Raw genomic sequence first — 25,560 nt, forward strand, 5'->3', positions numbered from 1 at the left:
ATGCAGATTTAAAGTGTACATTATGCAATTTCCTTTGGAATCATTGATGTTCTATCAGGACCTGTAATGTGATACAATTCTTCATTTCGCATATACCAGATTAGAAAGCTAGAAGAGCATAGGGACAGCCATTTTGTGGCGCCCTTGGAGCAAAGAGAGTGTCTTGCCCAAGGGTCCCACAGTGGCAGAGGACCCATGTATGAAACCCATAATGCTGTAAATATGAGTATGTATCAGATGTTAAACTTATGTGAACAGATTACAGACCACACTTGTTCCTATCCAATAGGAGGAGGAGCGACTTCTAACATTCATCAAAACTGCACCTAATTAGCCTCAATGATCATTTAACCAGCGTAAGTGCTTCAGTTAACGACCAGCCTTAATTTGTGCCTGGCCTATAGAATCAAAATCTACGTCTTGGAGTCAAATGTGTTTTGGAGAGACGGATGTGTTTACAAATACATCTCAGACCAGTTCCTGAAGTTGTTTTAGTGATTAAATTTGTATGTTTAAATGTGTCTGGGGCACATATCAACAATATTGATACACATCTTTAACAGTATTGATTACCTGTTATAATGTAACATATTCCTAAAGTATTATTGTAATAAAGTAATGCAATGTGATTATTGTCCAATTCATTTTGGTGCTAACTTATATATGCCTTAAATGTCTAAGCATCATTGACTTAGAAGAAAACACTCTCCTTCAGTAAAGGTAGTGTTTACTAAAGTATTTCCTCTAAAGCGGTAACTTTGTAAAAAGCTCAAAATTACAGTATGTAAGCCACAGCTGCCATGAGTGCCATTAAACACAATGTGAAAAGTGATTTTTTACAGTTTTCCCATAACATGGCATTGTAAATCCCATGGGCCAGCAGAAATTAGAATGAATTGTAACAATAATGATAATATAATAATAAAATAATAAAATAATTTCTTTCTTACTATAATCTATGATGTTTTTTTTTCTATCACTATATCAATATAATTGGACATTGTTGTTTAATCAAATCATATCGTGCAATGAAATAATATTTCATTAGGATTACATACTCATCTGAGAAGCCCCAGATGTCGTTTGACACTTGGTGCCATAGGGGGCAGTCCTGCAATTCGGCCTACACAAGCGACGAAGAAGACGACTGCGGATATTACGGCAATATCTAGTGAATCGAACAGATAAACAAACATGTCTTTTATGTAAAAAAAAGAAAATATACATATATTTGCCGTGTATTGATCACACGTTTTTTGGCTATTAATTTTAAGCAGATCACCATTCTTTACCATTTTGAATCTTAAAAGTTTTGTTTAAAAAACACCCGAGCTGACAGTTTTCCGTCCGACTCCAACTGTCGAGCTAAGTTGTTTGTTTCGTTCCGAAGACGACGGATTTAAAAATATGGCGTGAACGATGAATGATTCCAGCCAACATAATCGGTTCTAGCCAAGGGTGAGTGTGTAGACGAAAAGGGGCTGCCGAGTGTCTTATGCATAGTTATATCTTTTTTTAATCACTGAAGAAAAAATGGACAACACGGTTGTAGACACTTGCTCTTTCATCTTGCATGGCGTGAGCAATTCAAAGTTGGGGGGAACTGATTTGGGTCTGGCAGGATGGATTTCTCCTATGACCAGGTCGTATCATTCTCCATCCTCAGCACTGTGTCGCTGGTATTGCAGGTGTGATTTTAAACTGTTCAGCACAAGATAAACTCAACATAACCTCACGGAAAGAGGCAGCAGTTAAGAAACCTGATCACATGTAGCCTAACTGCAAGCTCAATCACATGTGACTGCGAACTGAACAGCTAAACTAGTTTGTAAGGTCACCTAAAAATCGACTAGCTATGTTTATTGTGGATTTACCTCGCTAAGAAGTAGTTCCAGCTGTTTGGTTCGTAGCTGCCAGTAAATCAATATCTGGTTATTATTTTGTTCAATCAGGGGAAGATAACCCGAGTTAGTATTGCTAACCTGGTTATAATTCATCACCCTGGACAGGTGTGTGTGAGCTGCTAAGAAACTCAAAGGGAATCGAGGCCAGTTTGGTTGGTCGTAGTCAGTCGGACTTGAGTCGGTAGAGCTGTGAGCTTGGCGATGGCCTGGGCTTTGAAGTTACCGCTTGCTGATGAGGTGATCGAATCCGGGCTGGTGCAGGACTTCGACGCGAGTCTGTCCGGCATTGGACAGGAGCTCGGAGCTGGAGCCTACAGTATGAGGTACTGTATGAGCATTGGCTTTAATTGTCTATATCGTTTACTTGTACGTAACCGTTATAAAGTTTACTGGCTCATTTTGGCAGAAACTGTTTTTCTAAGACTTAAAGGGTTAATTACATGGTAATCAGAGGCATTATTTAAGTGGTAGGTCATTGTTTTAGATACATGTAGCTACAAAAAGGACACATTTGTTTTAAGTTTGTTGGGCTACATTCGTGATATCATCTGTACTACTTTGCAGTCTATAACTTATGACCTTTATCACAAATTTTTGCTGGGTGTACTAAGTTCTGTTGCAGTTCTATATATTTCTTTCTTTTTTTTGGAAAGGTGAAAATTCTAATTACATTGGTATTTTGCTGTAGGACTTTAACTTATTCGTTTTAATGTTTAGGCTATCACCTTTGACCAGTTATGTATACTGAGGTAATAATTTAATTGACTTTTTATACGTATTTTCAAGTACACTTGTGAGAAATCAGTATACATGTTGCTTGCAGTGTCCTGCACATTTAGGTCCTTAACCTTTTTGTTAAGCTTAATTTTATTTTGTTTAGTTGGTAAACTCGTTTACACTGCTTTGCAGTTGCTCACACCTTATGTGAACAATGCCTAAAAACATTCAGTTCCTATGCTGATCGATATTGTATGCACAAAGTCACACTGCAATTTGGTTTAGTAATTTGGTGACTGAGTAATTGTTTAATTAGTCAGTTTAACAGATTGATGTCATTATTTGAGTTAAGTAATAATTCAGGAATTGTCAGGAATGAAAGCAAAGTGAATTATTTTAAGGTCTCAAATGGTTGATGGTGTTTATTTGAGAGATGCTTCTGACTAACCATGTTAGACGTTTCAGTCAAATTGCATTTATAAGTAATTTTATCTTTCAATAATCTTACTTCATTAAAGAAATGTAAGATTCTCTACTTGCAAATGTAAAAGTATGTAGATTCAAACTAATATTTTTCTCGCTGGGGGTTCTCTCTCTACAGTGATGTACTGGCTCTCCCCATCTTTAAGCAAGAAGAATCCAATCTGCCTCCTGACAGTGACAACAAGATCCTTCCTTTTCAGTATGTTTTGTGTGCTGCTACATCTCCTGCTGTCAAACTACATGATGAGACGCTCACCTACCTCAACCAAGGTCTGTTATTTTTAAATAATGGAATGTGGATAAAAGACAGTGTATTTTAATTCCTATATGTGAAGGTTTAGATAGCTTCAGAGTTTAGATATAACCTACTAGAGATGCACAAGGATATTGTCATATTGGTATCAACAGATATTTAAAAGAATAGTGAGGGTATAGTAGAGATTTTCTACAAATTAAGTTAAAATAATAATATTCTAATATAATTTCAGGCACAGCATTATAATATACAGTAAACTGATACTTAATTATGTATATATAGTGTTCTAACAGAGCAGAATGGTAGGGTGACACAAAGCTACTGTACTAAAATATCTGCATTGAGTTGAATTTAATGCATTTGTAGCCCTTTAGACATATAGTTTACATTTCTTTGTAATGCTAATCAAGGTGGCCTAATTTCCATATTTAATAGATATCCATTGCAGTTATGTACAGGGAAATAAAGTGTATTAATAGAATCTTTATTCAGTTTTGTCTTCCTGTTTGTTTGCATCCTGAATGTTTTATGTGCATTCTGAACACTTTCATATCATCAGAATTGACTATAATTATGTTGAATTGTGTTTATAGGACAGTCTTATGAAATTCGAATGCTGGACAATCGTAAAATTGGTGAGCTCCCAGAGATCACAGGCAAAATGGTGAAGGTGAGGAATTAGTTTTGAGACCTTGACTGTGTGTCTGTAAAGTAGTGCTGGTGCTCTTTTGGTTACTGACCGGTCTTTTGATCTTTGTGCCTGCAGAGTATCATCCGTGTGGTATTCCACGACAGACGGCTGCAGTATACAGAGCATCAGCAGTTGGAAGGATGGCGCTGGAATAGACCAGGTGACAGAATCCTCGATCTAGGTGAGTACTGAAGTGTTGAAGAGATTTTTTTTGTTCAGATTTCCTTTTAAGAAGTTCCATCCATTATATTGCAATCTGAATTCTTTTTAGATATCCCTATGTCTGTCGGCATTGTGGATCCCAGGGCAAACCCTACGCAGCTCAACACAGTGGAGTTCCTGTGGGACCCCTCAAAACGGACTTCAGTCTTTATTCAGGTATATTACTACTTTGTGGGATCTTTAGAATGTTTGTACAGGTAGGAGCCCATATGAGTGGTTTCTATTAGTCTATATGAATGTTAGATGTACAGATTTTATCCAGTTTCCCCGGTTTTAGGTTCATTGCATCAGTACAGAGTTCACAATGCGCAAGCATGGCGGTGAGAAGGGGGTGCCATTCCGCATCCAAATCGACACCTTCAAGGAGAATGAAGCAGGAGAATACACTGAGCACCTACACTCTGCCAGCTGCCAAATCAAAGTCTTCAAGGTGGAAACAGAACATCTCAATTAAGCACTTTTAAAATGTACACTTCCACACATTTGTTATTTAAAAACAGGAATTACTTTTTAGTTCACTGAAACAGTATACAGTAAAATTAACAGTAACATTATTCACCCTGCACTACAAATTCGTTTTTTTTGCCAATATTTACAGAACAATTAAAGTAGCTCAATACTACTAATATATCGAGTGGTTTCTTCAAATTTAACCCAAAATGAAACTTTAAGTGACTACTGCAGCCTCAGAATTATTCAACTCTTTCATGACAAGTCTTTTCAGTAATAAGAAGTGCACCTTTTTGTTGTCATGCCCTGCTGCAAATGTGAGGCATAGCCAGACACCAGTTTCTGGCAGCATTCCTAAGAAATCTTAGCCTGTTCCTTATGAGCAGTGGCATCCAGTTCACTAATATTCTTGGATTTGCATGCTGCAACTGTCTTCTATAAATCCCACCAAAGATTTTCTATGGGGTTCAAGGAAGGAGACGGTGACGGCCACTCCAGAATCTTCCAAACTAAGTTTTAGTGAACTTTGAAATATGCTTTGGATGGTCCTGTTGGAAGATACAGTGACACCCATGCTTACAGCAGGCATAACATTTCCTCTTTCTGCCACTTTCAGGTAGTGTTGCCAGTGTTCCTTTAACTTTGAACTTGTGAGCTTCTACTTAAATCTCTAGGAACATTCAGTTTCTTTAGTGTCTTTTTGTATCAGTTTCCAGGTATTTGATTTGTTTGATCTCAAGCACACCTGATTAAACTAATCACTAATTCAGGGGGTTAAGAAATTCCGAGCATGCAGTAGTCATTAAAAGTAGCATTTTGTTTTGAATTTGGAAAACATTTGTTTTTTAGTTGTTCTGAGCTGATTAAATTCTTCTTGTTTGTTTTATTGTGAACAGATAAACGTTTGTAAATTTTACTAATAAACCTAGTTTGCAATAGGGGGTTAATAATTTTAATTGTAACTGTGTTGATAAAACAGTGTAGCAAAGGAATGTCTTTTTTTCACACCTTGAACCCAGTAGCTTCTAATAATACAATAGCTTCTAATAATGGAAACTTGCAGTGGTAATATAGTAATAGAAACATTTATAGGATAGTAATAATACTTTTATCACTGCAATTCATGAGAGATTTATAAACCACCCCAACATAATTTCCTCTCTTTATGTTATCAATTTTGTTGTAGCCCAAAGGTGCTGACAGGAAACAGAAGACAGACAGAGAAAAAATGGAGAAGAGAGCACCTCAAGAAAAGGAAAAATACCAGCCATCGTATGAAACTACAATCCTTACTGAGGTTTGTTCCTGGAAGTTATGTCTTTGTATTATATAATCTCATAGGGGTCTTGCCTCGTATTCCATTGAGTTATGCAGCTTTTGATACCATGCTGATGAACAACATTTAGTTTGAATTGTTGAATGTAACGTGTTCCTACAGTGCTCACCTTGGCCTGAGGCTACTTATGTTAACAACTCTCCATCACCAGGCTTTGGCAGTACCCACAACAGCTTTCCTGTCGCTGAAGGGTAAGAAACAATTTTCAATCATGACAGACCTGCCAAAAATAATAGTTAATTTATTATTGTGTATATTCAACATAGCAAGTTTTCATATAGCCTTCATTTATATTTGCTTAATAATGATTATAAATGTACAATATAATATATTGCATTATAATATTGATATTTTCTATCTCTCAATCGCCTTCCTGTGTTTCTAGGAATGGATCACCAAATCACCAGCCTGAGCCAGTGGTGCAGATCGCAGATGTGAGCTCTTTCTCTTTCTTATTTTCTTCAATGAAAATTATAGAATTGCTTTATTCTTTAGATGTAGTTTGGATTTTGGTTAATGCCCATTAATAGACACCATTTTAGGAACACTATCCTGATAATGAGTAGGGCCTTCATTTGCACTCAAAACAGCATCAGCTATTCTTCACATTTCACAATATATTGTCATTCTTTAAAAATTTTTGATCCATGGTAATGTGATTGTGTCTGTGAATCTCCCATTCTGCCACATCTCAAAGGTGGTCTGTTGAACACATATCCTTCAGACCTGTTTAAGGTGGCTTTTTGGTTTGTAACATGGTGCACAGTCACAGACTACTGTGCAGTGTTGGTGAGCGTGTGCCCACTGCGGCCTCTGCTTTCTGTTCCTGGCTGACGGAAGTGGTACCAAAAATGGTCATTTGTTGTCTTCGCTCATTCATCTCACGGTTTGACTAGTGTACTTTTTTGCTCACCACAGTGGTTGTATGAGTTACTGTAGCCTTTCTCCGTTACTGTAGGCCATTCTCCTTTGACCTTTCTTATCAACAAGGTGTTACCATCCTCTGAACATGCCAACAAATCTTTGTTAAATATATAAATATACCTCTTTCTGATGGTTAATATGAACATAATCTAAAGCTGTTGGCCTGTATTTGCATAATATTATGCACTGCACTGGCTGATAATTACAGGAATCAGTAGGATTACATGTGTTTTTAATTAGGTGCTTAGAGTGTACATGATGCTGTTGCATTATCGTGTTACAGTATATATTTTTGTACAGTGGTTTTACACAAATGATGCAGATTTAAACCATCCCATTTTTGGGCTCCATCTTCAGTCGCTTTTTAGTTGGTGCTCTCAATCCCACTTGTATGTAAGTGATATTGATATGATATTGATACTTTTGAATGTCTATGCAGAACCATTATTTCCCAAACCAAAATAAAACCCTAGAATATAGTGTTTTGTAAAAGTGTCCTATGATCCCATAAGGTGGCACAGGTAATTGACAAAAAAAATATTATTGCAAATAAATAATAATATTGCAAAGCAAAGTTAATATTGCAATCATAATGTAACCAATTACCATATTTCCCACTTAACCTACCCTTACATTATTCATTATGCTTAGACAGTGAACGCTATGAGGTAGCTGCTAACAGTTATAAAATTTACTCTTCAAAAAAGGAAGTGGTAGTTTTCCCACCTCAGAAAAATGAGAGATTGAATTTTAGTTCTTGTTAAATGTTTTAGAAGGGGTGTTAATCCACACAAACTTTTAACTGTCTGAAAGTGGAGGGACCTAATGACTTTATGATTCTCATGTTAAGATCTACCTGTGTCTTACTCTCTATCCTGAACAAACAGAATCTGTTGCCCACAGCAACACCACAGGAAGCACAGCAGTGGCTCCATAGAAACCGCTTTTCGCCATTCTGCCGCCTCTTCACAAACTTCTCGGGTAATGGGACATTCACATACCACACAGCTGTCATATCTGTGCTTTTGTCACTCAGCAACCATACAGCATCTTTGCCTAAATCCTGTGTCAAGTCAAGCCTGGCCAGATGTTATATGCCTGTATATCTAAACAAAGTAATTTACAGACTATTGAATATGTTTACATTGGAATATTTAATATTTTGGTCAAAATGTTGCAAAAATGTGTGCTTATACATTTTCTTGCTCTGATGAACAACAGGTGCAGACCTGCTGAAGTTGACTAGGGAGGACGTCATTCAGATATGTGGTCCAGCCGATGGCATACGACTCTTCAACGCATTGAAAGGAAGGTGAGAACCAGCCATCTCAGCACATAAATGCGTTTTGAGGTGTCTTTGTGAGGACCAGTGTTCTTATTACACAAAAATAGTTAAATGTGTTGAATGAATTCTATTTAAGCAATAGAACATTAAGGAAGGAAGTGTGTTATTGTTTAGATTATGGTCACTACAAGTGCTAATCCCTCAAACATTTCAGTTCTCTAATTACACACTGATTTTACATTTTTGTTTCTGTTTGCAGAGTGGTTCGTCCAAGACTCACTGTTTATGTGTGCCAGGAGTCCCAGCAGGGCAGAGAACAGCAACAAAAACACGAGAACGGAGATGGCACCAATAACACCTTTTTTGGTGTGTGTGTGTGTGGGTAATGCTGGGGGTTAATTTCAATTGTTACCAAGTTTAAATTGGCTCAAAATAATATGTGAAGAGAAATGACCACAAATTCTCATTGTCTTTCTTGTGTTTGCAGTGTACCATGCTATTTACCTGGAGGAGCTAACTGCAATTGAATTGACAGAGAAGATAGCTCAGCTTTTTAGCATCTCTCCACGCCAGATCAGCCAGATTTTTAAACAGGGACCCACGGGCATCCATGTGCTTGTCAGTGATGAGGTGAAGCTTGTTTAATTTTTTTCTCCCTTTATTCCTAACAATAATTCTGTGTTTTGAACTTGCAAGAACGTGCAAGAGAAAAAAGTATATGACTGCAGTTCAAAGTGTGTGTGTGTGTGTGTGTGTGTGTGTATATATATATATATATATACTTTATAAATATAATATATTTGCCCTCTTTCCAATTTCTTATATTTTTGCATTTTACATTACATTTTAAATGTTTCAAATCATCCAGCTATTTTACTATAACATGCAACACAGCTTTTAAATTATCATTCAATTTTTTGAAGATAAAGATTTGCTCCGAAACTGTTTTACATGATTGTTCATGTAAAAGAGTAATTGCTAAATTAACTAGTCAACCAAATTCAGTTGATAGTTCAGTTTCACTAGCCACACCCAGGCATAGTCACTGCCTGGCCCATTGAATGTAAACATCTTGGACCCTGAAAATAGAAACCTGTCTGACAATGAAGGACTGGCTAGAAAATTTCCAAAACCAGCACATGATGTCATGTTCTAGAAGCTCAAATACAGATATAACACAAAGTAAAATCTACCGGTGGAAAGGGTTACAAATTCATTGGTTAGGCTGTGGGACTCCAAGGAACCACTGGGAGAGCCATTATCCACATGTGGATAATGTACCAAAATAGTACCAAAAAACAGTAGCAAACTGCTGACCCTGGTAAGAGGTCACAAAAGAACCCAGGCAGACAAGTTAAAAATGCAGGCCTTAAGGTTAAGGTCAGTGTACATGATCCTTCAAATAGATACTGGGCAGAAATATAACTAATAGAAAAGTTACAAGGTGCAAACCACTGCTGACGCTAAAGAACACAAAGGCTCTTTGCCTTTGCCAAAAACATCTGAATGTCCTCCCATGACTTTTGGCATAATATTCTGTGATTTGTCTGGACTAAATTTAGCCCATCAGTCTAAAAAAAAGAATTAGAACTAGCAATATGTCACCTTCCTAAGTTCTGCTAGATAATTCCACTTCGTCCCTAATAAAACATTGCAACACCTGTGTTAATCAGCATAAGATTTTATAACACTAGCCCCGCTAATGATGGCAGGGGGTTGTTTATATTGCCATTTTAATTCTGCGGTGTGTTTTTAAGCAGTGGTACGAGGGGGTGCTGCTGGTCTGACATGGATGGTGGTGGGGGGGGCCTGCTGGTCGGACTGATAGATGGCAGCTGGTCAGATGCAGGTTCTGAATGGATTTATAGAGAGCAAAGAAGTTGTTGAGCAGTATCAGAGTGTCTCTGACGACTCTGACGAAGGTAACACAGACACGGGAGCACCCTGAAACGCTAGCGTCCATCTACTCCACCGTACAGAAATCTGAGTGATCGCGTGCAAGCAGCTCCAGCATGTCAATATACAATTCCCTGTGTCCGTAACACCAGTACCTACAACCTTCCAAGGGTAAACATTACTTACCAAAAGCTGAACTAAACAGATGGGTTTTCAGCCTAGAATTAAAGATTAAGACTGTGTCTGAGTCCAGAACATTATCTGGAAGGTTATTCCAGAGTTGGGTGGCTTTATAAGAAAAGGCTCTTCCCCCTGCTGAGGTTTTCTGAATTTTGGGAACTTTTAAGAAGCCAGCACTCCGAGATCTATTATTCTAAGTATTTTTGATGGTTCATAATATGTAATAAATCTCACAGGTACTCAGGAGCGAGGCCATGTAGGGCTTTGTATGTTCATAGAAGAATTTTGTAGTCAATACGGAATTTAACTGGGAGCCAATGAAGTGCTGATAGAACTGGACTGAAATGGTCAGATTTACTAGTTTTAGGAAGGATCCTGGCTGCAGCATTTTGAACTAGTTTAAGTTTATTGAGGTTCCTGCTGGAACAACCTGACAAAAGTGCATTACAGTAATCTAGCCTTGAGGTAATAAAAGCGTGTAGTAGCTTTTCTGCATCCTGTAGAAATAAGGAATTTCTTAGTTTGGCAATGTTCCTAAGATGCATACAGGCAGTCCTACTAATATTAGCTATATGTTGCTCAAATGATAAATCTGAATAAGCCAATATTTTTTGCTGCTAGACCAGGAATAATGGAAGCATCAGCCAAATCTAGCATTAAGTCTGATTGTTTGTTTCTAGTATATTTTGGACCTAAAAGGAGAACCTCGGGTTTGTTACTGTTAAAAAGTAAGTTATGTGACATCCAGAGTTTTGTATCCTTTACACAGTCCTCCATTTTCTATAATTTATTGTTAGGTTTGGATGATATATAGAGCTGTGTATCATCTGCATAACAATGGAAATTAATGTCATGTCTGCTTATAACTGAGCCCAGTGGTAACATGTATAATGTAAATAATAGTGGTCCTAAAATAGAGCCTTGAGGAACTTCATATCTTACTTTTCTGTAATTTGAAGATAAATCTTTTATCTTTACGAACTGATAGCGTTTAGTTACATATGATTTGAACCATGATAGGGCTGTTCCTGTGATTCCAATCATTTTCTCTAATATTTCTAGTAGAATAGTATGATCTATTGTATCAAAGGCTGCACTGAGGTTGAGCAGGGCTAATAAATGTTTAAGGGTTTACAGTTTCACGTCGGTGATAGATTTAAAAAAACATCTTTAATATATTAAATGCTCATTTAAAAGCTGCATTGTGTGTTTACTCATGTTATATTAAAATTAGACTGTTGTCTAGTTTTACCTTATTTACATATTTACATATTTTCTTTCACAGATGATTCAAAACTTCCAGGATGAGATGTGTTTTGTCTTGGACACAATGAAAGGTACTAAACATATTATTTATTAAACATGTGCCTTTTTTTAAATAATACTGCATTGTGGCTATCTGCTGTATCTTCCGGGGCTGTGTTTATTAGCTCTTTTAAAAATACGACAAAATATGGCCAATAAAACATTTTGTATTTGTTTTAATTAAGAATTACGAAACGCAACAAAGCTGTATGCAATTGCTTTACAGTAGGTATTTGGACAGTGACACAATTTTTGTAATTTTGTATTTGTACACCACCTCTGTGGATTTTAAATTAAGTAATCAGTAACTAGCCCCTGTAAAGAAATATTGCCAATAGAATAGGACTCTTTGGAGCAGATAAACATGGACCTATTGCCACTGTACCTACTGCCAGATGTGGGCTAGAGTAGCATTGAGCAGCAGCAGTGGTTGCTGATTTGATTGCATTCTCCAACTCCCAAACTCACCCAATCTGTGTCAGCAGTGGGTGAAACTTATAGAAACTGAATGCATTCTTTAGAAGGTGTGTACACAAACATTTTACATATAGTGTATACTAAGTTGCTTGGTATCTTTCCTGCTTGTAACTGTATTTGCAGCTGAGACAAACGATGGGTATCACATCATCCTGAAGTAAGAAAGCAGGATGGGGGAAGAGAGTTGGCCCCCTTTTTTTCCATCAGATTAACCGCATCCCTCATCCACAACACCATGCATCGCCACATCAGTACGCAGTCTACAGGCCCTTGCCCTCTACTCTTCCTGAGCTGCGCTTACGATTGTTTTGCTTGGAATGAGCAGGGAGGTCTTCATGGGAAAGGGGAGATATGTCTGGTCTGTTCTGAAACCTTACTGTCTTACAGAATATCTGTACTGCCAGTACTGCCCCCTCCGTACTTGACAGATTATTTTCTTGTTTTGCTTTGTCATTTATTTTTTTTTAAAGTGTCTTTTCTTTAATGTTCATGCATTGGCTGTAATTTTTGGTGTGCCACAAAGCCTGTTGCCTAAAATCGACTGAGTTGTGGAGTTGGCGTTATTAGATGCTGTCTGACTTAGCCCAAACATCTTACCACAACCCCCCTGTTCATCAAAACTCTGTAAGAATTAACCAGAACTTGTTCACAACCCCTGCAGGTAAACGAGGTGAGAACAAAGATGAAGACCTCTGTATTCAGCATATGCAATATGTGGAAAGGTCTTTATAGGTTCCTAAAATTAAAATGCTCTTTGACAACGTTAAGCATTCTAGCCAACAGAAAAAAGGGGCTGGTGAATATTTTTTTCAGTGATTTGTTTGTAGATACTGGATGCTTGGTATGGTGAACAGTTATTTTTGTAATTTTTTTTTTTAATCTTTGAGATTATGTTTTCATATGCTGTTGACCCATACTATATGAGTTGGTTCAATGTAATGATCTCCTTTGTCACTAGGCATTTTCACTGAGCATGCTAAGCTTGATATGTTGTTAGCAGTCTTATTAGCAGAGTTATTTTAGTATATTCCCATGTCTAGTTGAAAGGAAGAAGTGTAGCTCTGCTGCGTACACATTTTTTGCTGATCAAGTGGCTATTTCATAGAAGCAAATGCACACTACAATTTTATCATGATGTTCAGACTGTGGACTCATATTGCACCACCAGGCATTCTTCAGCTTTTCATTTGTGCTTAATACACTTCATTCTTGTTATATTCATCATTTGTCAAACGTTCTGGCATTAGAATATTTTATAAATTTGCAAACTTGCCTTTTACCTTTTTAGGGGAATTTATTTTTTCCATGACAAAAGCAGATAAATTGTGTTTTATGCAAGTCTGCAATCCAGCAGGTCCTTTTTGTATTGGTTATTTACATTGTTTTCTGGTTATGGCTGCTGCAATGCAAATCCATTTGGGATGAAAAGAATGAACTTTTAACTGCTTGTGAAGGTAGAGATGGTTAACTGTGCTAGATGTAAGACTAAGATGAAGAGGTCACTTGAGGTATTGTCTACCTTTTCCCCCTGTTCCCATGTCATTGCAACAATTAAAATGGCTTAAAAAAATGGCCATCAAACATATTCTCACACCTGTCTCTGAATTTTGTATCAGCTTATCAGCACATCAGCTTAGAACAATGTTGTAGTGCCTTACTGTTTAACTTCTATATCTTCTATTATTGTGCAATTTATACTGATAACTAACAACAGGCAGCAGGTAAAACATTCAATGTTAATAAATCTAATTATTTAGTGTTATTTAAGTGTTGTGTATTTAGTTCTTTAGGAACCAAAAATATCGCAAAGCTAGTTCTTTGGTACCATTTTTCTTTATGAGCTTATTTGTTTTATACTCTAACTGCGAGCTGATCTCTTGTTTTTTTTATTCCATTTATGCGTACCACAGCCAAACTGAAAATTTGTTTTAATATTTCTCATTGTCGTTCAGAGAGTGTATTTAAGATTGCAGAGCCTTCAAGTAGAATAAGTACTTTTCTATTATGTATTCTGTCCTATGCATATTTTAAACTATGCATTAGGGTGACTGACCAAAGTGAACGGTTTAGCTCACATAGGTTACTACTTAAGTAATCTGACCAATCTGAATAGCCTATTATTGTTTGTTTTACAGTAATAGCTAATGTACACAGAAGTGGGGATTTTATTTTTTACACTGTGAAATGGTATCACAATGATGCCTGTGTGACCTTAAGGTACTGGCCAAATTAAGTGAATCTTCTGCACTATATACATTCAGAGGGACAGCCATTCTGGTGCCTTGACAGGGATTCATTTTTATGTAATTTAGCTGTGATAGATTAACATCCAAACTGAAATAACCTGCATTTACTTGGTTTCACCAACGACGTTTTTTATAAGTAGGTATGCCAAAGCTGTTGATAAAGTAGAGTACATGATTTTGCAGAGATCCAGTCAAGACTCTGCTTCCTGTTTCCATGGAGTTTTGCTGTCAATACAGGAAACGAGCCGTAACTCGAATCCGATTTTTTGACACACCGTTCCGGTTTCCACGTGAACCACAATGGCATTCATATTTATTATTTTCACAATGGGGTCAGTTTAGAACAACGTTTTGCAGCCCAAATGCATTCTTAGTGGGTTTAAAGTATAAAAAAGACCGTTTTCTGGCTCCAACAAAGGGCATACGCGAACTACATTTCCCAGCAGTCCCCATTGGAGCGTGTCTGTGATGTCACAATGAAGTATATATGGGTAGTGTGTGGCATTCCTTACTCTATTGTTACATCGTAACAAGCCGGGGCAGAGCGGAGGCCCAGCCGGGTCTGTGGCTGACAAAAAAAACTACACACAGTTGCTGTTTTTACACCGACAGTGTGCTTAGAGCCTAAATATTAACGAATTAACGTTTTGTTCCGTTTTTGAAGACGACGGTGCTTGCAACACCCTTTAAAGAAAAAGGACTCGAACGCTGCCCTCGGTTTGGTCTTTTTCATGAATATAGTTTAGAAACATTAGCTCCTAACGTGTGCTTCATCATTTTATTGTTAGTTGCATGTTATCGGGTAAACGACATACCTGGCGCTACATGGCTTACTTAGATCTGTGAGGTCGTTGACTGCCTTTCTGTAACCATTTGCTTAATTTTGCAGACATTGCTTAAAACATTAATTGATTTAAGGTAGCCTCACGTTCTTAGTGCACAAAATAAATGTGTTAAAACTGACTGTAAAAGCACACACTGCTGCGCTGTAACCTATTTATTATGGTCTGAGATAGCTAAATGTTACGGGTCAGAAACATAAGCTCTGCGAATCAGCGTTTCCTCATTGATGAAACCATTTTCTATGGGCTAAAGTCGCCTTTGTCTCTCATCTGATACTCATTTGGAGCCCCTTTAAATTTTCCTGTTATTCCAAAAAGTAAGGAATATCTCAAGAAAACAGCCAGAAACAAACAACGGCATTGCTGGCACAAGAGTCTCTGTTTCCACCCAAGGTAAGACTCTGAACAGGTTTTGTGTTTCACCCTAGCTTGGCTTCCCATGTAGCCTAGCCTAAAGGAGCACGGTAATTACGGTGGAGAGACTGGCTGCTCCGCACAGCCAAGCAGGATTTGCCATGTCATACAGGGCTCGTATGCATATCCACCTCTAGTAGGGTAAGTGGGTTATGGCACAATGCTCTTAATTGGGAGTCATTTTTAGTTCATGTGTGTTGACAGCTGTCCCTCTTAGCCATTGTATCCTTGTCTACTTGCCACCATGTTGGAGCTTGCACAGTTCTCAGCTGTTTTTCTGCCTACACAGTAGTCCACAAAAAGGACTGATTGGGGAGCGTAACTACATTTTGAGACAATTGTTACGTCACCAAGACATGACTTATGTCAGTTGCCGGTGAAAACGTGATGCATGCGTGTTATTTGTTAATTGTAAGCTACTTTACCTGACCTAAACTGAACAGACTGATCAGTGTTGCCATTTCTTTCCCTAATACCATGATTGCCCTTTTACACGGGGCACCCCAAAATAGGCCATAGAGTCTATAAGCATATTACTGCGTCTGGGTCTCCACTTAACTAAATATTCCCAGATCACGTACTTTTAATTCAGAACTTGGGGCTATCACCATCATATGTGCAGAATGACTTTTTGTAGTTCACAATATCTGTGCATGATCCTGTACACTGAGTATACTGTCATGTATACAGCAGGGTGTCAGTGTCCCATTGACCCTGGATCAGTCATTGTGCTCCACTTCAGATTACATACTGTTGTCATATATTAGTGTTATCATGCTGTGGAGCATTAGTAGAACAATAGTAAGGATCTTTGATCCTTCCAGGACTGAAAGTCATGACGCAACAAATCAAGAATAATGGTTGACTCATTCAGTAGCGACAACACTGTAATTTTGTTTCCCACCCTAAGCAACTGATTTCGTTTTCATAGCTTCATGAAGGCTTTTCATGTTTTCTAATGATCTTTAATGTTCACAGTTTGGTTTTAGTACTGCTACAGTTATGTTGCTCCGGTAGGATTACTTATTTATGACATTGTGACCTCAAAGTGACAATTACTGTAGATGACAGTGCATACTTGTGCACTTTTTAGTTTTTTGATCCAATATGTAGTACAGTGTAATAAAAGTGTAATATAATAAAAAGCTGTCATGTTTAGAACGTGGTTCTAAAATTCAGTACACAAAAATGTCAAATGGAATAGATAAGAAGCTGCCTAGTGTGGTCTGCGCATCACTTGTTTCTATGGCCGCAGTTATTTTAAAGGCAGTGCACTCTGTCTCTTTAAGGCATGGTGCTGAGCCAGTGTACTAAATCAGACAGCCCTACTTAAAACATGTTTCACTCCTTTTGTTCTGATGATTTTAATGTGGATGTCTGTTTGCCCTTGCTTTGGAGAAAATTATTGGACAAATGAGCACAGACAGATCTGGATAAACTAATAGAATTTTTTTGACATTCATTAATTTTGTATTAGAATATCAACAAGTTATTCTTAAAATGCACAGCCTATATTGTCCTCTTAAAAAAAGTGTCTTTTGTGGGTGACACTAGGCCTCTTCCTGTACTGAAAATCAGACATGGAGCAGCTCAAAAGCTGCTGTGGGACCGCAGTTCCTTTAGACAAAGGAGGCGATTTCATCAAATACTCTGGTCTAGCCTTGTTTGACCCCTACTTGTGCAGTTAGACTAGCCTTGCAACCAGCTTGCATAGTGCTTGTTGTTTAAATGTTTCTGCTGTTTTTAGTGGAGGGAGGTGGGAGGGGCAAAAAGAAACCAAAGATGAAGAGGACAGTTGTCCCAAGGCCATTCTTTAAACTGCGCCTTTCCCGTTGCCATGGCAATGTTTTCAGAATTTATGATTTCCAAGAGGGATGTCATGCTACAGAGAGATGGGTGAGTGCATACTTACTAGAGCCAGAGGAGAAGATCACTTTTTGTGAAATTTAGAATTTTTAGTTCTGTTTATGAGGGTTGTAAATGGTGTATTCCTTTCATAATCAGAGATGCTATTTTTGGCTTCCTCACATGCTCTGAGACTAAAACAGATTCTGGGCTCTTTGAGGCTTTATTTGGGGGAAAATATGTATACATGTTTCTAATTCTAATGTCTCTTACTCTGGTGGTCTTTTCTGTTTTATTTTTTCATATCCATTGTTACCCTTAATTAAGTGTTATATAAAGTTAGTGTTGATTGTATTCAAAGTAATATTTTACTCAGTAAAACCACCCCTCCTCCCCGGTCGATATATTTTTTTTTCTTGCTTTTTGAGAGGGGGATGATGGTTTATCAGTTGTTTCCTAAGCTTACCAAACCATTTCAAATTCCCTCTATTTAGCCTGTGTACAACTTAATCGTCTTCATGTATAGTAAATCTCTTAATTTTCAAGAAACACTTTAAATGTTAATTCTTGTTTGGCATGTGCTGTAAAAGCTTCTGACAGCACAGCATTTTTGTTTTTGCCCACAACGATACAGGGCACTGTCTGACTGCCTCCAATTTGTTTTAGCTAAGCAGATGGAGATGTGGGTGGAGTAAAAATGCTTTGAGCAATGTCTCATAGGGACAACCAGGAGGTCAGAGTTTGCTCAGACAAGGTGTTTTTCTTAAACAGGTTTTCTCATGCACATAATACTATTGCTAAAATAATTATTGTGCTATGTTCTTATGCTCCTTAAATTAGGTGATTAACTGATATCCAAATGCAAAGTTAAACATAAAACATTATTTTTAACATTTTGTTTTTGAGGAAAAAAATGTCCATAATGCATGTTTTAGTAGCCCAAGAGTTTTGCGTTTTTAGATTACTTTTACCAAGGTCTCAGATCTCAATTAGCATGTTGGGGCTAGGGTTCACATTGAAAGGAAAAGTCAGGTGATGCAAATTACAAAGCTTTATAACCGGTCATTTACTCTGCAGGGAGGCAAAGAAAGCGATTTGCTTCCCTGTTGCTATGCTGTAATGTAAATGCACTGTAAAATTAAAAAAATTTGCATCATTGTATAAAGCACTATCATAGGGAACAGAATTTTACAAGCTAGTGATCAATTTCAGTCATGTTGTTATGTGAGTGGCTCAGTGCTGTGCAACAACGACAGCAGGAACACTGATTTACCAGTGACTGGACCTTACAGATAGATGTCTTTATAGTACACTATATAAATAAACTTATCACTTCAGACACATTTACTGCATTCAGGTCATCTGTGTTTCAGTAATTGTAACACTACTTGCACTAATTTTCTGTACCTCTGTTGAATAAGATTAGTCACTTTAAAGGGGTAAATATTAATACAACCATTTATTTTTACATTGATATTAAAGTGCTTTAATATTATTATATTATATTTACCGTGATTCAATTTCCAAGCTGACTTTTTCAGGTTTTTTATATTTTTATTTGTACAGTTTCGTTGTAATGTTGTAAATACACTATATGCATAAAAGTATTGGGACACCTGCTCATTCATTCTTTTTTTCTGAAACTAAGGGTTCCAAAAAGGGTTCATCTGCCTTTACTGTCAAGGGAACATTGTATATCTGACTGCATTCAGAGATAAGAGCGTTAGTGAGGATATTGGATGATCAACACCCCACCTCTTCCCCAACTCATCCTAAAAGTATTGGAAGGAGCACCATCATTCCAGAGAACATAATTCCACTGCCCCACAGTGTAATACTGCAAGGCTTTATACCCCTCTAGCACCTAACACCTGGCATTAGGCATGATGCCAATAGGTTCATTTTGATCAGCTCAGAAGAGTTCTATTTTATTGGCAGTTCTTCTCTACAGGGACTAGACAAGATATATGTGTGCATTTGCACATCTGTGTCAGCAGTGCAATCTAAAGTAGCTGAATGCATTCATTAGAACGGGGTATAGTGTATATATTTACGTAATACATTTTATAATGTTGCAAAGTTTTGACTGTTAAGTGGCTCATTCACATCTGTCCATCAGTGGACTAAACTAAGCATGTATCATATCCTCAGAACGTCGGGTTTCCATGGAGACAGTGTCGGCTCTCGGCCTAAAACGCAGATTCGAGGAAGTGGACAGCGGCTCGCCGTGCTCCACGCCCAAAGATTCAGATGATGACATCTCCAGCAGCGACAGTGCTGATAGTTGTGACAGCCTTAATGGTCCCTCCAACTCCCTTACACGTAAGGGGACACTAAGACACAAAGTTATGCTCAGAATTACTATATGTTGAATGAGCTTTCCACGTTCTGTCTGCTTTCTTTGTTCTACCTGTATTTAAACTCAGAATATGTTATAGGTGACCCTCATTTACAAAGTAGCCCAGGATGCTAACAGGGCATCAGTCTGAAAAGAACAAATGCAAAGTGGTATAGGGGATATTCTGAATGGAATGAATTCACAAACTACTGGCATCTTTATGATAAGAAACATGCTATCTTGTCTCAAACAGTAAGCCACATACTTACCTACACAGTACTTTTCACACACATCTATCTATACTCTGCTACACTGTTGTTATTTTTATACATGACATTAATAAACATTAATTTCCCAATGTCAGTGATTTTTTGTCAGATTTCCCTCTCAATTTAGTCAGTAGCTAAAACTCCCCCAGAGTAAAGGCTAGCCTGTTGTTCCTCACATGAAGCCTCTTTTTTGAACTGCCGCTAGCAATGTCAATTGACGGCTGATTGCTTGTAGCAGAACACTTCTGGCCAGTTCTGTTACTTAAACTAACTTACGCCCACATTGTCATCATTCCCTTAGAGACAATTTTGAGGCAATCTTCTTATGATAGGACCAACACTTGCAACTGTGCCACTCGAGAATCCTAAGAATATGTTATTATATGTAGGTTGCAAGCCACAAGTGTGTCAATATGCTTATGGTAGTGAATTACATGACAATTACATATTCCTTAAGCTTCTTTGACCAGAGTGATAACCAGGCGATACTGACACTGACACACTGTCTCCTTGCACAAATGGACACCACAGTTAATCTCTCTTCTCCAATCCTCCTCCTCAGCCACCTCCATTCTTAGACGACACAAAACCTCTCTTGGCCGTAAGCGGGTTCGCTTTGATGCTGTGACGGTCTATTACTTCTCCAGAAGGCAAGGCTTCACCAGTGTGCCAAGCCAGGGTGGCAGCTCGCTGGGCATGGCACGGCATCACTGTGCCATACGCCACTACACCCTTGGGGAGTTTGCCCGAGAGCAGGAGAGCAGCCACCAGCACATTCTACGGCAGCACTTGCGCCAAGAGAAGCTGAATGCTCGCAAGCTGAAGGTGAAGAATTGTTATTGTAAAACAAGTAGCTTAGGTTTTGACTAGCTGAGCAACATTCCAACATTTCACAAATCAATACTGTATTAATGCAGCAGGTATTTGTGTAATGATCTTTAATTGTTTTGTGGCTTAGTATTGTAGTGTGAGACAGAAAATATTAAGGTAAAAAATACTGCCAAGACTGAGACAAGACCATGATCATTCATTTGAGAACAGCCTCAGAAGTCCAGATGTTCCAGATGTCAAAAATGCTGAATTTAACTAAGACTGGTTGATAAACTAACCTGTTTATTATTATTTTTTAAAATGAATGAATTAATAATTAATTTTCTTTTTATTAATTAAACATCTGTTTAAAATTTACCATAGGTATTAAAGATATTTTGAGAACATTTCTTCACAAATCCAAGTGTCCTGCAACATGGCATTTGCTTTTCTGGCCTCTGTGCCTCAACTGAGGGCACCTTGAAGATGGGTACTGAAAAAATCAGCCTTAAAGCAAACAACTAATGTAGGCTTAAGCTTACATTAAGCTTAGGCTTTACCCCATATTATCTGAGCTAGCAATGTGATGTATAAGCAAGTCTATTTGCAATAACTTAACAGCATTAACATGGTTTAATTCAAGTGTCTGATGATTTTGGCATGCTAATTGGTGGCTTATAAGCTTTTAATACTTAGCTACATTAGTATCTTAGTTCCAGAGCATACGTAAAGCAGCACATTCCAAATATGCTGTGTGGCTGAACATCTACATGTAGTTTGGGAAAAAATTAAATAACATTTTGTACTGAGCCGTTGCTTTAATCAGAGTTTAATATACCCCCCCCAGCTGACACGAAACGGGACAGTGGAGTGTGCCCAGGCTGACCTACTGACCCTGGATGATGTCTCTGATGATGACCTAGATGTGGAAGGTGTTGAAGTGGACGACTGCTTCTTCCTTCAACCTTTGCCCACCAAGCGGCGGCGGGCACTGCTGCGAGCCTCTGGCATTGCCCGCATCGATGCCCGTGAGAAGACAGAACTACGGGCCATCCGGCTCTCACGTGAGGAATGCGGCTGTGACTGTCGCTTTTATTGTGACCCGCATCAGTGTGGCTGCAGCCAGGCTGGCATCAAGTGCCAGGTCAGTAGGTTTCTGTGGTGTGCGTTTGACCAGGTGACAAACTGACTGCATCACAGAGGAACATACTCTTTAAAGCGGAAAACGTAAATGTAAATGTGAATGAATGTACAAAGATGACGTACATGACTTAAAGGTAATGTTTGTTTCCTAAATTTTCCAGTTTTTTACATAACTGGTTTTATACCAGTGAACTGTACATCCAACTGTACATCTTATTATTATTAAGACTGTAGCCTGCATATGACTCTGTCCTGAAACACTGGCTATTATTCACCACCCCATTCTTAGGAAAAAGATTTTGGGACTTGGGATTTGTTTAATTAATGGGGACAATGGGATTCATCATTACAAAAGTATAGATGCAAATAATTCTGTGGTTTAGAAACACATGATTCCGGCATAGACTTTGTGTTAGGATGTTTCTCAAGAAGAAATTTGGTGAATGAGGCCAATTTCAGCATTTTCTCAATTTCCTTTATTTCTTTCAGCTCAATATGCTTTCTCTTTCTCTCTAACTCTCCCAGGTGGACCGAATGTCCTTCCCATGCGGCTGCTCCCGAGATGGCTGCCGTAACACGGCTGGCCGGATTGAATTCAACCCCCTGCGTGTGCGCACCCATTATTTACACACCATAATGAAACTGGACCTGGAGAAAAGACGGATTCTAGGCTCTAGACCTGGTGAGGAAGACTCTGGTGGAGAGGGAGTGGAGCTGGCTTCCTCCTCCTCCTCTCCACCTCTCTCCCTCTCTCCTCTGGACTCGGAGGTGGAAGTGGAGGACCTGGAGGCACAGAGTGAGCAGGAGCTGCTGGAGGAGCAGTGCAACAGTCTGGAGCGGGAGAATGAGACAGCTGTCTTGCACCTCCAGAGTGCTGAGGAGCAGGAGAGGAGGAGGGAGCAGGAGGATACACAGGTAGAGGAAGTGCAGGACACTAACCGAGGCCTTTGTCTTCTGCATGGGCAGCTGAGTAGCCAGGCTGAAGTGGAGGGTATAGAGAATGTGGAGGCAATAGAAGGTGTAGAAGGAATGCTCCTTCAAGGGGCGTTCCCTGGTGGAACCACCTTACTTTGCATCACAGAAAACCAAGAAGAAGCTCCACCACAGCAGAACCTGCTGAATGAGCCTGGCTCTCTGTTGTACTATCAGCTCAGCCCGGTGGAAACTGCTGCCTTAGAGACGCTCCATGGGCATAGAGAAGAGCCTGGAGAAGGAGATGAGACTAAGAAAAAACACCACAAACCCCAAACCTGCAGGCAGGATCAGGCAGAAAACTCCAGCATTGAGCCTCCTTCACTATCTCCTTCTCCATGTCCAAACAGTAGAGATACAGAAGAGGTCCAGTCCTGTTCTAAAAAGGTTTCCAGCACCAGAGAATGCCAGGAGGAGACCTGCCTTCCAGCAGAGCAAGAGATAATCCAGCTTCCTCCAGAAGTTTAGAGCCCAGCAACTCATGCAGTTGCAGATGTTTTGCACAAGCTTTGCGTTAAAGTTCAAGAGGGCCTACTCTGCACAGGGTGGATCCATTCATTAGAAAGAGTGATGTTAACCATTAGACTTTAAAAAGAAAAAGTTACTGACATTGGTTCGTATCTGTTTTAAGTAGAGATAAGCATGTACTGTGTTTAAAGTAGGTAATTTGTGGCCAAATAAGTTATTGAAATTAAAAAAATAACAATAGTAATTTATTGAAAAAAGAAAAAAACTTCAAGACAAAGCGAGGCAGGCGGGGAGATGAGGGTGATTTAATGTTTGTCCCAGTGCAGTACCAGGTCAGTTTTTGATACTGGTGAAAATGTGGCCTTTATGTTGAGGAGAATCTTTTTCAGGATGGCCCAGTGGCTCCTCTGAGGCTTCACAAATGCCTTCCGTTTCTGGTGCAGTAGCCCACTATTAGAACTATTAGCAGAGTGAGGTATCCAATTCTGATATTAACTAAAGGGGGTCTAAGTAGAATATCAGACGGAAGCTGAAAACTAAGCAGTGAAGCAGAAAAAAGTGCCCCTAATATCAACCCTCCACTCACCTAGACACAACAATCCTGGATATACTTGGTTTCATGTACTGTAGTATTTGCTAAAAGCAAGCAAAATCTGGAGAGAGGGAATTGCTTGTTTTATGCTTGTTGATAACTTGATTAGGTTTTTTTCAAATGCAAACTGGTGAGGAGGTCGAATGATTGTGCAGTTAGTTTGCACAGAGATCAGACCTGTTAAGTAACCCGAATAAAATATCTTTTGATGATTACAGATCTCAGAATTAGATCTGTACAGAGTTAAGAAATAGTTTTCTTTTTATAGTGTTATGTCATGACCCAAACTACATGCAGAAATATAGCCAAAGTTTTCTCAAACTTCGCAACTGAATTAAAACATCAGTTTGAGCATTTATTTTGTCAATTTGTTCATTGAATGCAAAGAATAATATAATTATCAAAATAATAATGTATTTATTTTGAAATACCATTGAAATCAGTAAATTTAGACAGATAGTTCTAAATTTAACCAGATTTAGTTCTGTCAGTGTTAAGTAGTCAGGAATCAAAACAAACCATGAACATTTTAAGTACAGCTATGGAATTTCAGTTTCAACATTCACTAAACTGCATGATGCCATTATTACTGAAATGTTTTACAGCCCTCATCTCCGCCAAAGACTGTCCACATGTTCTTATGCTGTTAATTTAAGTTGCCTTTAAATCTAGATAGCTGACATTACATTTCAACATCGGTAATGTTTTTTTTTTTGTTTTTTTTTGTTGTTTTTTTTTTGTGGGGGGGGGGGGGGTGTTTCCTTTGTCTATTTTAAACAGTATTAGCGATAAGTTTGTTCCAAATTGCAGAAATTAAATGAAAATTAACGATACATATGAATGCAAAGTAGGTAGTAGTTTTTCTTTGCACTCAGCCAGTTTTTTTACAAAATGGTGCTCTAGTGCTATTGGCTTAAGCTCTCATGTATTGTGTCTAAAATCTGTAATAGATGGTGTTAAGCCTGTGTGATTTGGCATAAAATAACTCACTACAGTTTGTTTTTATTTGTATTTTTGTACTGCTTATTTTAACACATTTGCCCAGTTTACCTGTGTCACATTGATCAGTGAGTATTTATTAACCACAGCCAAGTGGTGAGGGCAAGGACAATATATGATTGCAAGTGGTCATTTACAATCACAAAGTTGACGTGAATGAGATTCCATACATTTTGTTTGCACGTCAGACCTTTGCAGATTCATGAAGATTTTACTTTGTATGTTCACTGTTGTTACATTATCATCATAGCTTCATATGTCCAATACAGTCAGTGAGCACTGATGCTTGCAAAAAGCACAGTCACAGCTATGATTTGTGCAAGAACACTGTCTCCTTGGAAACCATCTTAACACTTTGTAGCACTGGACCACTGTATATAGAGTTGTTTAGGACAAACTGTATTTTCATCAGTTCAATAATGGGTTGAATGTGTTGATGTGCACTTCATTGCTGGGCATGCCTCATAGCTCAAGTGCTCATAGCTGTGCATCAACA

The 25,560-nt window shown here is 38.3% G+C and overlaps 2 protein-coding genes across 4 annotated transcripts; both read left to right on the forward strand.

Annotated features, from left to right (window-relative positions):
• The first annotated feature begins 1,138 nt into the window (after positions 1-1,138).
• On the forward strand, positions 1,139-13,711 carry tfcp2 (transcription factor CP2). Of its 2 annotated transcripts, none has more exons than XM_072696601.1 (16): positions 1,139-1,458; positions 2,010-2,227; positions 3,223-3,374; positions 3,954-4,030; positions 4,127-4,232; positions 4,323-4,429; positions 4,551-4,703; positions 5,910-6,020; positions 6,162-6,250; positions 6,445-6,493; positions 7,871-7,964; positions 8,205-8,295; positions 8,528-8,634; positions 8,756-8,898; positions 11,630-11,681; positions 12,250-13,711. In XM_072696601.1, the coding sequence occupies exons 2-16, from the start codon at positions 2,106-2,108 to the stop codon at positions 12,285-12,287; spliced, it is 1,491 nt and encodes a 496-aa protein (XP_072552702.1). In that variant the 5' UTR covers positions 1,139-1,458; positions 2,010-2,105; the 3' UTR covers positions 12,288-13,711. The 2 variants fall into 2 exon arrangements, with proteins under 2 accessions (XP_072552702.1, XP_072552703.1); XM_072696602.1 differs by lacking the exon at positions 1,139-1,458 and adding an exon at positions 1,466-1,688.
• A 1,193-nt stretch (positions 13,712-14,904) lies between these two features.
• Positions 14,905-24,804, forward strand: csrnp2 (cysteine-serine-rich nuclear protein 2). 2 transcript variants are annotated; one of them, XM_072696753.1, is made up of 5 exons: positions 14,905-15,607; positions 19,625-19,795; positions 20,643-20,905; positions 21,738-22,034; positions 22,559-24,804. In XM_072696753.1, exons 2-5 carry the CDS (start codon positions 19,639-19,641, stop codon positions 23,471-23,473), a joined length of 1,632 nt encoding a protein of 543 aa, XP_072552854.1. In that variant the 5' UTR covers positions 14,905-15,607; positions 19,625-19,638; the 3' UTR covers positions 23,474-24,804. The 2 variants fall into 2 exon arrangements, with proteins under 2 accessions (XP_072552854.1, XP_072552855.1); XM_072696754.1 differs by lacking the exon at positions 14,905-15,607 and having other exon boundaries at positions 15,619-19,795.
• Positions 24,805-25,560: the final 756 nt, after the last annotated feature.

This window comes from Salminus brasiliensis, chromosome 14, assembly GCF_030463535.1.
Source record: "Salminus brasiliensis chromosome 14, fSalBra1.hap2, whole genome shotgun sequence".
Lineage (NCBI taxonomy): Eukaryota > Metazoa > Chordata > Actinopteri > Characiformes > Bryconidae > Salminus > Salminus brasiliensis.

Coding starts and splice junctions, on each gene's coding strand:
- tfcp2 (XM_072696601.1), top strand. CDS start 2,106: ATGGCCTGGGCTTTGAAGTTACCGCTTGCTGATGAGGTGATCGAATCC. Junction 2,228..3,222: donor GCTGGAGCCTACAGTATGAG/GTACTGTATGAG, acceptor CTCTCTCTACAG/TGATGTACTGGCTCTCCCCA. Junction 8,296..8,527: donor TTCAACGCATTGAAAGGAAG/GTGAGAACCAGC, acceptor TTCTGTTTGCAG/AGTGGTTCGTCCAAGACTCA.
- csrnp2 (XM_072696753.1), top strand. CDS start 19,639: ATGGAGACAGTGTCGGCTCTCGGCCTAAAACGCAGATTCGAGGAAGTG. Junction 19,796..20,642: donor TCCCTCCAACTCCCTTACAC/GTAAGGGGACAC, acceptor CCTCCTCCTCAG/CCACCTCCATTCTTAGACGA. Junction 20,906..21,737: donor TGAATGCTCGCAAGCTGAAG/GTGAAGAATTGT, acceptor TACCCCCCCCAG/CTGACACGAAACGGGACAGT.